General features: G+C 52.4%; 1 protein-coding gene across 1 annotated transcript; it reads left to right on the top strand.

Annotated features, from left to right (window-relative positions):
• Nucleotides 1-1,929: 1,929 nt before the first annotated feature.
• Nucleotides 1,930-7,958, top strand: SHISA3 (shisa family member 3). The gene is made up of 2 exons (XM_020284630.2): nt 1,930-2,615; nt 6,459-7,958. Exons 1-2 carry the CDS (start codon nt 2,339-2,341, stop codon nt 6,905-6,907), a joined length of 726 nt encoding a protein of 241 aa, XP_020140219.2. The 5' UTR covers nt 1,930-2,338; the 3' UTR covers nt 6,908-7,958.
• Nucleotides 7,959-12,537: the final 4,579 nt, after the last annotated feature.

Genomic DNA, 12,537 nt, shown 5'->3' with positions numbered 1-12,537 from the left:
ACTTAGATTTTTTTTTAAAAAAAAGAGATTGTTTTAGGCAGAGGCTAAAACAAAAGTTTTCTCTGGAACTGACTCAGGTCATCAGGAAGCATCGGGTGTGATAAATACTTCCGACCAGGACTCTTGGATTCCTGTTGCTCAGAGCACTTGGTGGCTTTTGTTTCACTCTGGCTGGCCCGACATCTAAATCAGGGAGTTTGACAAATAGGCGGAGATGCACGGAGCACACTCACTCACAGGGGCGAACCAGGAGAGGAAGTGCGGGATGCAGTAAAAATAAATGCTTACGTCCAGCCCAGGTTCACATAACACAGGTTCGTAAGGCACTTAGGCCGCTGAAGGAGCTGTGCCCCGAAAATAGCCCACGGGGGACCCATCATTTAAAGAAATGTGTTTCTTTGCCCGAACACAAGTTCAGATCTGCTCCATGATCATCAATTTTGTTCTTCTATTTCCTTTGAGGGCGTGAATGGAGAAGTCGTGTGCTCTTTGAGGTTTTGGCGAGCTGGGGGTGGGGCGTAGGGGGGTGGGGTGAAGGGGGGGGTGACCTGCGATTCTTCACAGGGTGGGGAGGGGGGGTATTGGCAGGGTGGGGAGGGGGTACTTGGGAAAATGTGCTGTTCCTCCCAGAGAAAGTGGAAGTGCACGGGGAAAGCTCAGTGCAAAGTGCCCATCCCCTAAACATCATGCACTTGGTCCTAAACATTGTGCAATTGGTCCTAAACAAACATCATCAAATTGGTCCCAAACATCATGCAATTGGTCCTAAGCAAAAATCATGCACTTGGTCCTAAATATCATGCAATTGGTCCTAAACATCATGCAATTGGTCCTAAACAAACATCATGCAATTGGTCCTAAATATCATGCAATTGGTCCTAAACATCATGTAATTGATGCTAAACAAAAATCATGCATTGGTCCCAAACATCATGCAATAGGTCCTAAACAAATATCATGCAATTGGTCCTAAACATCATGTAATTGATGCTAAACAAAAAATCATGCAATTGGTCCCAAACATCATGCAATAGGTCCTAAACAAATATCATGCAATTGGTCCTAAACATCATGCAATGGGTCCTAAACAAATATCATGCAATTGGTCCCAAACATCATGCAATTAGTCCTAAACAAAAATCATGCAATTGGTCCTAAACAAAAATCATGCAATTGGTCCCAAACATCATGCAATAGGTCCTAAACAAATATCATGCAATTGGTCCTAAACATCATGCAATGGGTCCTAAACAAATATCATGCAATTGGTCCCAAACATCACGCAATTGGTCCTAAACATCATGCAATTGGTCCTAAACATCATGCAATTGGTCCTAAACATCATGCAATTGGTCCTAAACAAATATCACGCAATTGGTCCTAAACATCATGCAATTGGTCCTAAACATCATGCAATTGGTCCTAAACAAATATCACGCAATTGGTCCTAAACAAACATCATGCAATTTGGCCTCAGCCTTTAGAACCTGCGTTTCAGGAGCGAGTCCGGGTCTGTGCAACGGGAATCAGACGATTCAACAAGCCTCAATCACCGCGCTCATTTTTTATTAAGCCGGTAAAATGTAAAACCAGCGTCTCCACTCGCGCGCCGACGCGCGTGGATGGACGCGGGCCCCTGGCAGCCCTCGTGCACGGTGTGAGGCTCTTCCCGGCCGGCCGTGTGGGATCTGGTGGGCGTGGGGGCGGGGAGGGCCTGGCCCCCCTCCCAGGTTTAAAGTCAAGTCCCGGGACGGCGGGGTGGGCGGGGACGGCGCGCGCACAGAGGGCGCAGGGACCCGAGACCCGCGCGCCACCCGCTGCGATCAGCGCCCGCGGGGCGGCCCGGGAGGGCGGACTCCTTCCCGACCTCGTGGTCGCCTCCTCCCTCTTCCTTTTTAAGGGACGCCTCCCCCGCCCCCCCTTAGGCAGAGCTGTCAGCAGCGGGGCCAGCCAGCTCCTGCTCCCGCTACAGACGCGGCCCGGGCACCCGCGCGCGGGGAGCGCATTCTTGTCTCTCCGGCTCCTCTCGGGACGTGGCGACGGCCACCCGTGGGGACGGACGCCGTGCGCCCCTGAGCGCGATGGCCCCGTGAGGAGCGCGGCGGGCGGGCGGGCGCCGGGGGTCCCGCGCGGGGAGCGCGATGAGCCGGGCGGAGGGCGGCGTCGCCAGCTCGCCCCTGCGCGCCATGCCCACTCCCGGCCTGCGGAGCCTGCCGCGCGGCCCCCGTCGCCGCCTCCCCGGGCCCTGCTAGCGCGCACCGGGGTGGCTTCGGCCGCGGGGCCGGCGGGCGCGCCCTCCCCTCCGGCCGCGTCCCCTCCCGCGCGCCCCGCGGCGGCGATGCGGGCGCTCCTGGCGCTCTGCGCCCTCCTGGGCGGGCTGCGCTGCGGCCCCGCGCGCGCCCAGCGGCCGGGCGAGTACTGCCACGGCTGGGTGGACGCGCAGGGCCGCTACCACGAGGGCTTCCAGTGCCCCGAGGACTTCGACACGCCGGACGCCACCATCTGCTGCGGCTCCTGCGCGCTGCGCTACTGCTGCGCCGCGGCCGACGCCCGGCTGGAGCAGGGCGGCTGCACCAACGACCGCGGCGGGCTGGAGCTCCCCGGCGTCACGGCGCGTGAGTGCGGGGCCCCGAGCGCCAACCCGCGTGTCCCCGCCCGTGGCGGCGGCGGCGGCGGTGGCGGTGCGCGCGCGCGCGGGGAGGGCGCGCAGGGCCTGCCCGGGTCTGGGGGGGACCGCGGGGAGGAGCGGGTGGCCGCGTTTCAGGTCCCGAGCATCTGTCCCTTTTGCAGTTCCTCCGGCCGCCTCGGGCGGTCCCCGCGGGTCAGCCCCGGGGAGAGTCTGCAGGGACAGCGAGGAGCGCGGATGGGCGCCTGGTGGCCTTGGGGAGAAGGGCCGTGGGCGCAGCGGCGGGCGCTGGACGTGGACTTTTAGGGGCGGTGAGGGGCCACCCTTTGCACACGCCCTCGTCGCTTTGGCAGTGCGACCCTCCTCTTGTCGTGCGTTCATCTGTAGCCCCGCACGCACCGCTAAAGAACTTACACCACTCTTTTTTTTTTTTTTTTTGGTCCCTTTGGTAGCGTTTCTGAGCCGCTGCCCTCTTCTCCAACTTCCTTTCATTTCTCTGCATCGAATTACCCTCTCCGGCTATTGACACGCCTTTCAGAAATAGGGGGGTCCCGCCCCCTCTTCTCGCGTGGGACAACAGGGGTCAAATATCCGCCGCTCGCTTTAGAATCAATCGGGGCTCCAAGCAGAGGAAAAACTGACACCTGGAGAGAAAGTTTTCCACCTGAGTCAGAACAGAGCTCTAAGGGGAGACCCGTTAGGGCTCCTCGTGGGGGCGATGCTTTTAAGGCCGGGGGGAGAAACGCGGGAGAAACAGGCCAGAGTGGGGGACCCGGTGACACCCCGCTAGCCAAGGAGGGTCCCAGGGACAGGCGAGGGGGCTGGAGGGGTCACTAGAGGTGCCGGGTGGTCCCCAACCAGCCAATCGACAGCCAGAGACAAAAAGGGACTCTAGTCTTTTTTTTTTTTTTTTTTTTGAGACAGAGTCTCACTCTGTCGCCCAGGCTAGAGTGAGTGCCGTGGCGTCAGCCTCGCTCACAGCAACCTCAAACTCCTGGGCTCAAGCGATCCTCCTGCCTCAGCCTCCCGAGTAGCTGGGACTACAGGCATGTGCCACCATGCCCGGCTAATTTTTTCTATATATTTTTAGTTGGCCAATTAATTTCTTTCTATTTTTAGTAGAGACGGGGTCTCGCTCTTGCTCAGGCTGGTTTCGAACCCCTGACCTTGAGCAATCCGCCCGCCTCGGCCTCCCAGAGTGCTAGGATGACAGGAGTGAGCCACCGCGCCCGGCCTAGGGACTCTAGTCTTGACTGTTTACTCGTTAGGCTCTCTCTCCGGAGGCATTTAATGGTGGGGGTCAAAATAGCCAATCTGGAGGATTCAAGAAGTATGTCGTTTCTGGAGAAAAGACAGATACTCAGTGGGGAGGAGGGAAGTCTAGGCCATCCTGGCCGGTTAGACAATCGCAGACTCTCTGCCTTAGGGCTCCACTGCGTGCACCCTCCCCGGGGCTCTCTGCGGAGTTTGAGTGCAATTGCGCAGTCTGCAGCCCGGGACCCCGGCCCGGACGCTCTGGTGCCCGAGGACAGCTCAGGCGAGAGCCGGGCAGTCCTGAACGAGGCAGACCCTGGCGGATGGTGCCTCTGTCACTTCCCTGAGGCGTGACCCACGACTGCTGTGGCCTCTCTCTCCTCCGTTCCTGTAATTGCTCTCAAAGGGGGTTAGACTGCCCAGAGGGGCGGAGTGCGCAGCTCCTTGGCACCTGCTCAGTAAGGGGTGCTCTGGTTCCCAAGGGCCTGGCCTTCCTGGCTGGTGCGGCCAGCGCCCGGGAAGGGTCGTTGACAGTGACCTGTACCTGTCACTCGCCGGCCGTTTTTTCTGGGAACTGTCAAGGACTCCCTGCTGTGTTTCCACATCCGGAAAATGGAGCTCACCCCGCTCGTGCCCACCCCACGGGACTCCAATCGGTTCATGAGTAAGAAAGAGCCGGGCACACGCAGCAGCGCCCTGGCCAACGCAGGTTTCCTTTTTCTTCCACCTCCTAGTGTGGCTCTCCGAGGGAGAGACCTGCAGACCTGCCCAGGGGTGGCCTCTGGGGAGGGACACTTTAAGTCTGCCTTTTTTTTTTTTTTTTTTGAGACAGAGTCTCGCCCTGTGGCCCAGGCTAGAGTGAGTGCCGTGGCGTCAGCCTAGCTCACAGCAACCTCCAACTCCTGGGCTCAAGCGATCCTCCCGCCTCAGCCTCCCGAGTAGCTGGGACTACAGGCATGTGCCACTGCGCCCGACTAATATTTTTCTCTCTATATTTTATTTATTTATTTATTTATTGAGACAGAGTCTCACTTTGTTGCCCAGGCTAGAGTGAGTGCCGTGGCGTCAGCCCAGCTCACAGCAACCCCCAACTCCTGGGCTCAAGCAATCCTCCTGCCTCAGCCTCCCGAGTAGCTGGGACTACAGGCATGTGTCACCGCACCCACCTCATTTTTTCTATATATGTATATATTAGTTGGCCAATTAATTTCTTTCTAGTTTTGGTAGAGACGGGGGGTCTCACTCTTGCTCAGGCTGCTTTCAAACTCCTGACCTTGATCGATCCTCCTGCCTCGGCCTCCCAGAGTGCTGGGGTGACAGGCGAGAGCCACCTAAGTCTGCCTGGTAGACAGAGAAGGGCACTGGCGTTTGTCCGGTCTGAGGGACGCTCTCCCAGAAAGCCAGGGCTGGGGTCACCAGGAACTGCGTCTCGAACTGTACCCCATGCTCCGTGTGACCTTCCCAGACCTTGGGTGACCGTGGAGAGACTGAGGCTTGTCCGGGGAACGGAGCAGCCCGGAACTGACGATTTGTGACGTAGGAAGAGACACAGTAGACTGGGGCCCGCTATGGATTTCTGTTCCTTCTGGAGTCTCATAAAATCCTTGGGGCGGTGCGGGGGGGGGGGGGGGGGGGGAGAAGGGGTCTCACTCATTTAACAGGCCGGGTTGTCTTTGCTCAGATTGGAGACCTTTGGTTGGAAGGTGGATTGTCAGCCCAGAGAGGGGTCAAAGCCTTAGAGACAGCTACTAAAACCTCGCATCTAAACCTGGAATTAGAGTGACCCCCCGCAAGCTCACCTTTTCCCTCCCATGCACGGACAGGAGGATGGATATTCTGGTTGTTTCTGGCTTCCAGCCATGTGCCGTGACGGCTCCTTGCCCCCAGAGGCTGCCATATCCGTTTGCTTCCTCCCTGCTGGGAGGAGCAAGAATGTTCCAGGCATCGGGGTTTTGCGCTTTGGAGGTTCCCAGTAACGAGCTCCGAAAAAGCTGAGCTGCCCGCAGTGGTATAATGCCCAGCCCTCCCAGTGCCCCTTGGCTGCTCGAGCAGAGGTCTGAGTTTGGGGACCCGGATCTCTGAGTTTGGGGACCCGGATCTCCTAGTTTGGGGACCTGGATCTCCGAGTTTGGGGACCCGGATCTCCTAGTTTGGGGACCTGGATATCTGAGTTTGGGGACCTGGATCTCTGAGTTTGGGGACCCGGATCTCCTAGTTTGGGGACCTGGATATCTGAGTCTGGGGACCTGGATCTCCGGGTTTGGGGACCTGGATCTCCGAGTTTGGGGACCTGGATCTCCAAGTCTGGGGACCTGGATCTCTGAGTCTGGGGACCTGGATCTCCGGGTTTGGGGACCTGGATCTCCGGGTTTGGGGACCCGGATCTCCAAGTCTGGGGACCTGGATCTCCGAGTCTGGGGACCCGGATCTCCAAGTCTGGGGACCTGGATCTCCGAGTTTGGGGACCTGGATCTCCGAGTCTGGGGACCTGGATCTCCGAGTTTGGGGACCTGGATCTCCGAGTCTGGGGACCTGGATCCGAGCCCCCCTGCGGGGGGTGTCTGCTTTTGCCTTTCAGAGCCGGTCTACGTGCCCTTCCTCATCGTGGGCTCCATCTTCATCGCCTTCATTATCCTGGGCTCTGTGGTGGCCATCTACTGCTGCACCTGCCTGAGGCCCAAGGAGCCGTCCCAGCAGCCCATCCGCTTCTCGCTGCGCGGCTACCAGGCAGAGACGCTGCCCATGATCCTGACCTCCGCCAGCCCCAGGGCCCCGTCCCGGCAGTCCAGCACGGCCACCAGCTCCAGCTCCACCGGCGGCTCCACCCGCAGGTTCTCCTTCGCCCGGGCCGAGCCCGGGGGCCTGGCGCCCTCCCCGCCCCCACCTTACTCCACCGGCCACCCCCCGAGCCACCCGGCTCAGCCGCCACCACCCGGCTTCCTGATGTCACCCCAGTATTTCGGGTACCCGGTCCAGCAGGAGCCCCCGCTGCCCGGCAAGAGCGGCCCGGACTTCGGCTCCGGCTGACGGGCTGGGGCCCCAAATCCGCCACGGAGGGGAAGCCACCGCTCCCATTGCCGTGAGACTCCCTGGGAAAAGTCCCTTGTCACCGGTCGGTCGATCCCTGTCCCCGAGGAAGGAACTGTGCTGGGGAAATTCGATGCCTTGTCTCGTCTTACTACAGTGTCTGGCTCCAGTCGCAGAATGCCTCAGTTGGAGAATTGGCTTTTGTTTTTGGCTTTGTAAACATAGGGACCACCGTCACATTTCAATTTATGCTCCTTTATATTCGAAATGGGCAGCCAGGTTGCCTTTTACAGTTGCAAATGGACGGGCTGCGGATGTTCTGCTGGACAGTTCAGCCACGCCGTTTAGAAAAGGGCCACGTGTTCATTTCTCACCGGAGCTGTTTATTGAGTGTGACAGAAATATACACACACAGATAAGCAAAGAAAGACGCCTAATTGCAATCCTCAGAGGGTCGCTTAAAAATTAAGTACTGAACAACCTATTTATGATTTGGGGAGTAACCTAACCTTGAATAATATTAGCATAATGAGAACATTTACTTTCTAAATAACTAAATTTTGTTTAAGATATGAGGGTTTTTTTGTGTTTTTTTTTTTTCCGAAATACAAGCTTTCAGTTAACCACATGAGGAGTTTAAACCTATACTCGTTCGTCGTAACACAGATTCTGTGTGGAGTCATTCCCCCCACCTGCCTGAGGGAATATTTATTGCAGACTTTTGTTGTTGTTCAGCAACGTTTAGTGTTTTGATGAGAGTTGGACGGTCGGGTCTCAAAACACTTATTTGTAAAATGAGTTATGTACAAATGTAAAGATTTGTAATTTAATGTATTTACCGCATCGACTGTACTAATTACTCAGTAGCCACGCTGTCATTTTTATGTTCATAATAACGGTGGTGTTCAAAGTCCAGCTATGGGTGTAATCATCATCTAATATTACCTATCTCCAGTGCCCCAGAATTCTGTGTCCGGCGATGACATATTTGGGGGCCCATACTCTGCTGGGTTAGAAGAAATAAAATACTTTTATGTTTCTGTAAACTCTATTTGAAATTCTACATCAACGTGCTTCATTTGATCTCTTTGGTGGTTTTCTTTTGCTGTGTAATCAAAGGGAATGTCTTTACTTAAACGCACACTTTCTATTTGGACATTGAAGAAACATTTTCTGCATCCAGGCTTGCCAAGGCAGCAGAGGAGGTGAACTGTCACAGAGGTCTCAGGTCTCAGATGTCTCATGTGGCCTGCAGAGACTTAGCCACTTGGGTTCGGCGATCACTGGCCACAACGCCTCGCCCACAGCCGGCACTCACAGTCCGCACCGTGGTCTGTGCTGTGCATGGACGGCGCGTCCGTCTTGCTCTTGTGTGACGAGGAAAGCTTGGAAGCACCCAAAGCTTGTTTTACTTTGCAGGCAGCTTTTTCCTTGTCATGTAAATATCAGAACAGGTAACATATGCATATATGTTTTCATGACGTTATTTTTAAATGCTCCCGATTTTATTTTGATGCATGAAAAATTAGCAAAGTCATACCACGGCTGTCGGCTATAGTCGCTGTGCACGTTCACCTGTGGCTGTCGACTACAGTTGACTCTGGTCCCGAAGTGGTTATTAAACACTGGGACATTTCCCGTAAGAATCTGGGTTTCTGCCTCCTCGTGACAAATAGAAAACACGGCACGGCTCGGTGGGTCCCGAGCTGCCGTTTGGACACCTGGCGTTGCCAGCCTCCTGCCTGGTCTCTCCCCCTGGCCCAGCCCTGTCTGTTTGGTCCCCACCTGGCCCCAGGCAGCTGAGGCTTGGGGGCCCAGATTTAAACATCCTGTCGCCTGTCACTGTCGGTAGTTCTTTTCTAAACTACCGAGTCTCCCTGAAAATAAGACCTCCCCATAAAACAAGCCCCAGCAGGATGTCTAAGCATGTGCACAATAGAAGCCCCACCCCGAAAATCAGCCCTAGTGACGGGCGTGGCTGCGCAGCGCATCTGCACAACCCATGCGTGTCGTCGCGGAGCGGGAAAGAACACGAGCAGCCCTTCTCATCCGCCCCGTGAGAGCTCTAGTGCTCCACAGGAGAGATCGGGGCTAGTGGTTCTAAAGGAAATAGAGTCACAAGACATTCAGGATGGGATTCGGGGTTTGGAGAGTGAGGATGATGTTCCAGAAGACGACCACTTCACTCTATTGGAATCAATGTAGATGGTCGTACCGTACTTAAAAAAAAACAACACAACAATTTTCCCCTGAAAATAAGCCCTAGGGTGTCTTCTTGAGGAAAAATAAATACAAGACCCTGTCTTGTCTTATTTTCGGGGAAACACGGTATATGGATTGACTGAATCTTTACAACCCCGAAGCAGGGACCATGATCATGTCTGTTTTCCAGATGAAGAAATCCAGGTACGAAGGTTAGACCCCATGCCCAAGGACAGGCAATAATAGCAGGACCAAGATTGGAGCCCAGGCAATCTGCTTTGAAACTCTACATTCTTTATTTTCTCAGGGGAAAAAAAATATCCAATCTACTTTCCAGAAAATCTATAAAGGGAACAGTGATTAACTGCATCGTATCATGCCCACCCTGTGGATATCAGGGGATTGCAGAGGTCAAGCAGAGTTTGTGCTGCATCACAAGAATGTGGAATAAGACAGTGCATGGATAGAAATAATAGACGACAAACATTTTTCTCTTTACCTGAGACACCAGAGGGTGATTGATCTTGGATCTTGGAGCCATAGTGCCTGGTATGTTCTCTGTTGCTTAAAAGCAGAGTGACTGTCGCCCACTAAGTTCACTGTTTTCTCATTTGTAAAATGGAGATATTAATAGCACCTTATTGCTTAAGCTTGTCTTGAGGAGTAAGAAGTTGCAGACACTGTCTCAAATCACTTGTATCCTGATGTGGACGGATGCGTAGGAAGTTAAGGATAAATAACAGAGCCGGGCGCCGTGGCTCATGCCTGATATCCTGGCACTCTGGGATGCCAAGGCTGGAGGATCGCTTGAGGTCGGGAGTTCGAGACCAGCCTGAGCGAGAGCGAGACCCAGTCTCTACTAAAAAAAATAGAAAGAAATTAATTGGCCAACTAAAATATATATATGGAGGCCAGGCGTGGTGGCTCACGCCTGCAATCCTAGCCCTCTGGGAGGCCGAGGCGGGAGGATCGCTCGAGGTCAGGAGTTCGAAACCAGCCTGAGCGAGACTCCGTCTCTACTAAAAATAGAAATAAATTAATTGACCAATTAAAAATATATACAGAAAAAATTAGCCGGGCATGGTGGCGCATGCCTGTAGTCTCAGCTACTTGGGAGGCTGAGGCAGAAGGATCGCTTGAGCCCAGGAGTTGGAGGTTGCTGTGAGCCAGGCTGACGCTAGGGCACTCACTCTAGCCTGGGCAACAGAGTGAGACTCTGTCTCAATAAATAAATAAATAAAATATATAGAAAAAAATTAGCCGGGCATGGTGGTGCATGCCTGTAGTCCCAGCTACTCGGGAGGCTGAGGCAGGAGGATCGCTTGAGCCCAGGAGTTGGAGGTTGCTGTGAGCTAGGCTGATGCCATGGCACTCTAGCCCAGGCAACAGACTGAGACTCTGTCTCAAAAAAAAAAAAAAAAAAAAAAATATATATATATATATATATAAATTAGCCAGGCACAGTGGCACATGCCTGTAGTCCCGGCTACTCGGGAGGCTGAGGCAGGAGGATCGCTTGAGCCCAGGAGTTGGAGGTTGCTGTGAGCCAGGCTGACGCCATGGCACTCACTCTAGCCTGGGCAACAGAGTGAGACTCTGTCTCAAAAAAAAAAAAAAAAAAAAAAAGGATAAATAACAGAAAGCAGATTAAATAGTCTAGGATAAAAATGAAAGGGTAAGTACTGTGGGAAGGGAAGGTAGCCGTCAGTGCTGATCGGGGCAGGGGACAGAGAGAATGGCCCTACAGCTTGATAGGGGCAGTCCCTGATAATCCACGGCCCCTTTGGTATCTGGCCGACGACGTCCCGATACTGCCTGGGGTAAGGACCCTCCCAGCCTGCTGGGGAGTCCCAGTCTGTAAGTTTATCATCTGCTTTAGGAAACACATTCAACATAGTAAGTTTGCTTTAAAACGTTTATTCATTTCAAAGCGAACAGAATGTACTTTTCATCCTCCGAACGGACAGCTTCGGAATTCCCTCTTGTTTTTCTCACTCATTCTCCTGTTGGTGTTATTATTAGCTACAGTATCTCATGGTGGAGCATTTACAATCCATATATATATATATACATATATTTTTTTTCCCTTCTAAAATGAGATAACCAAACAGCTTCCTGAAAGCACACACAGTCACAACTAGGAATCTGACATAATCCACCGGGTTGGGATCATTTTGCCTTTGTATAATCTAAGAAGTCTTGGTATATATGTCCAGGAAAAATAAGAATTTACAGGCCTGTTAAGCCACTAAAGGAACAAACTGCAAACACATTTTTTTTTTTTTATACGTGCATGGCTATTTTAAAATGGCAGTGAAAAGCCAGTTATGAACGGAACTGTTCTGCCAGGGAATTCTTATTTGAATTGCTAAGTTGCATAGTTGGTACCTGAAAGCAATAAAAACTGAATGTGGAGAGGTATTTCATATTTTCCGACGGTTTTTATGAGCCTACTTGCGAAGTCATCCAGGTTGGGAAGACCTTTCTTCATTAAAGCGAGGTGGCTCAGTGATTACTGAAATGGAAGCTGTAGGTTAGAGACACCCTAAGTGTGCAAAAACACGCTTTAAGTGGGCTGATGTATGGAATTCATGGAAATGTAGTTCCAGTTTGCTGTTTCTCTATGGTGGTGTTAGGAGGCATCTTCAATGACAGGGTCAGTATACACTGCTTAGTTGGATGTGAAAATTATCTGATACAATTCAGATGTAACACTTCCATAATTATCTTCCTGTGGTTTTGCATGGAGACCCATACCCGATTACTGTCCCCGGGGAAGGCGGGGAGAGGATCAGGGGACTGACTGACTCCTTCTGTCTAATAAAACCGGAGGCTCCTCAGATTTGTCTGTCTGCAAACTAACCCTATTCCGGCAGTTCACCAAAATTGCAGCTTTAGTTTCTCTTTTACCAAAGGACACTTACTCTTTGATAAAACTGTATTTTCGTCTCATGTGCCCAACTTTATTATTTTCCAGTTACTTCCTTCAAAGGTTACTGGCAAAACCTGGCCACTTTCTCATGAACTTAAAAAAAAAAATTTGATGGGTTTAGAAAATTTAAGAGATTCATCTTACATAAAAAAAGATGGAGGCACAGACTGGCTGTTTACTTGCAAAATGATTTAAAATATGTAACGGTTGACGATCTCAGGATGCTTTTCTGACTGTAGAGAAAAAATAATTTTATAAAAAAAAGTCTTCATTCATTATCAAAACTCCCCCTCTTACCAAACTAGAGTTAATATGCTCCATTTCATGCTTAACTGGATTAGAATGAAGGGACGTTTTATATACCACTTGGGTCGCAGACGAAATATGTCAAAAAGCTATTCAATGAACATACCTTTACAGACTGCGGTGACTATGGACTTGAAGGTTTTATAAAGCAACGCCATCTGTAAAACTAGCAAGCAAAACTTCAACGAGC

Source organism: Microcebus murinus, chromosome 26 (assembly GCF_040939455.1).
Source record: "Microcebus murinus isolate Inina chromosome 26, M.murinus_Inina_mat1.0, whole genome shotgun sequence".
Classification (NCBI taxonomy): Eukaryota; Metazoa; Chordata; class Mammalia; order Primates; family Cheirogaleidae; genus Microcebus; species Microcebus murinus.
This window is presented reverse-complemented; position numbering and strand designations above follow the sequence as displayed.

Excerpts from the sequence above, each read along its gene's own strand:
- SHISA3 (XM_020284630.2), top strand. The coding sequence starts at position 2,339 with ATGCGGGCGCTCCTGGCGCTCTGCGCCCTCCTGGGCGGGCTGCGCTGC. Across the intron at positions 2,616-6,458 it reads GCTCCCCGGCGTCACGGCGC|AGCCGGTCTACGTGCCCTTC; the intron begins GTGAGTGCGGGG and ends TTTGCCTTTCAG.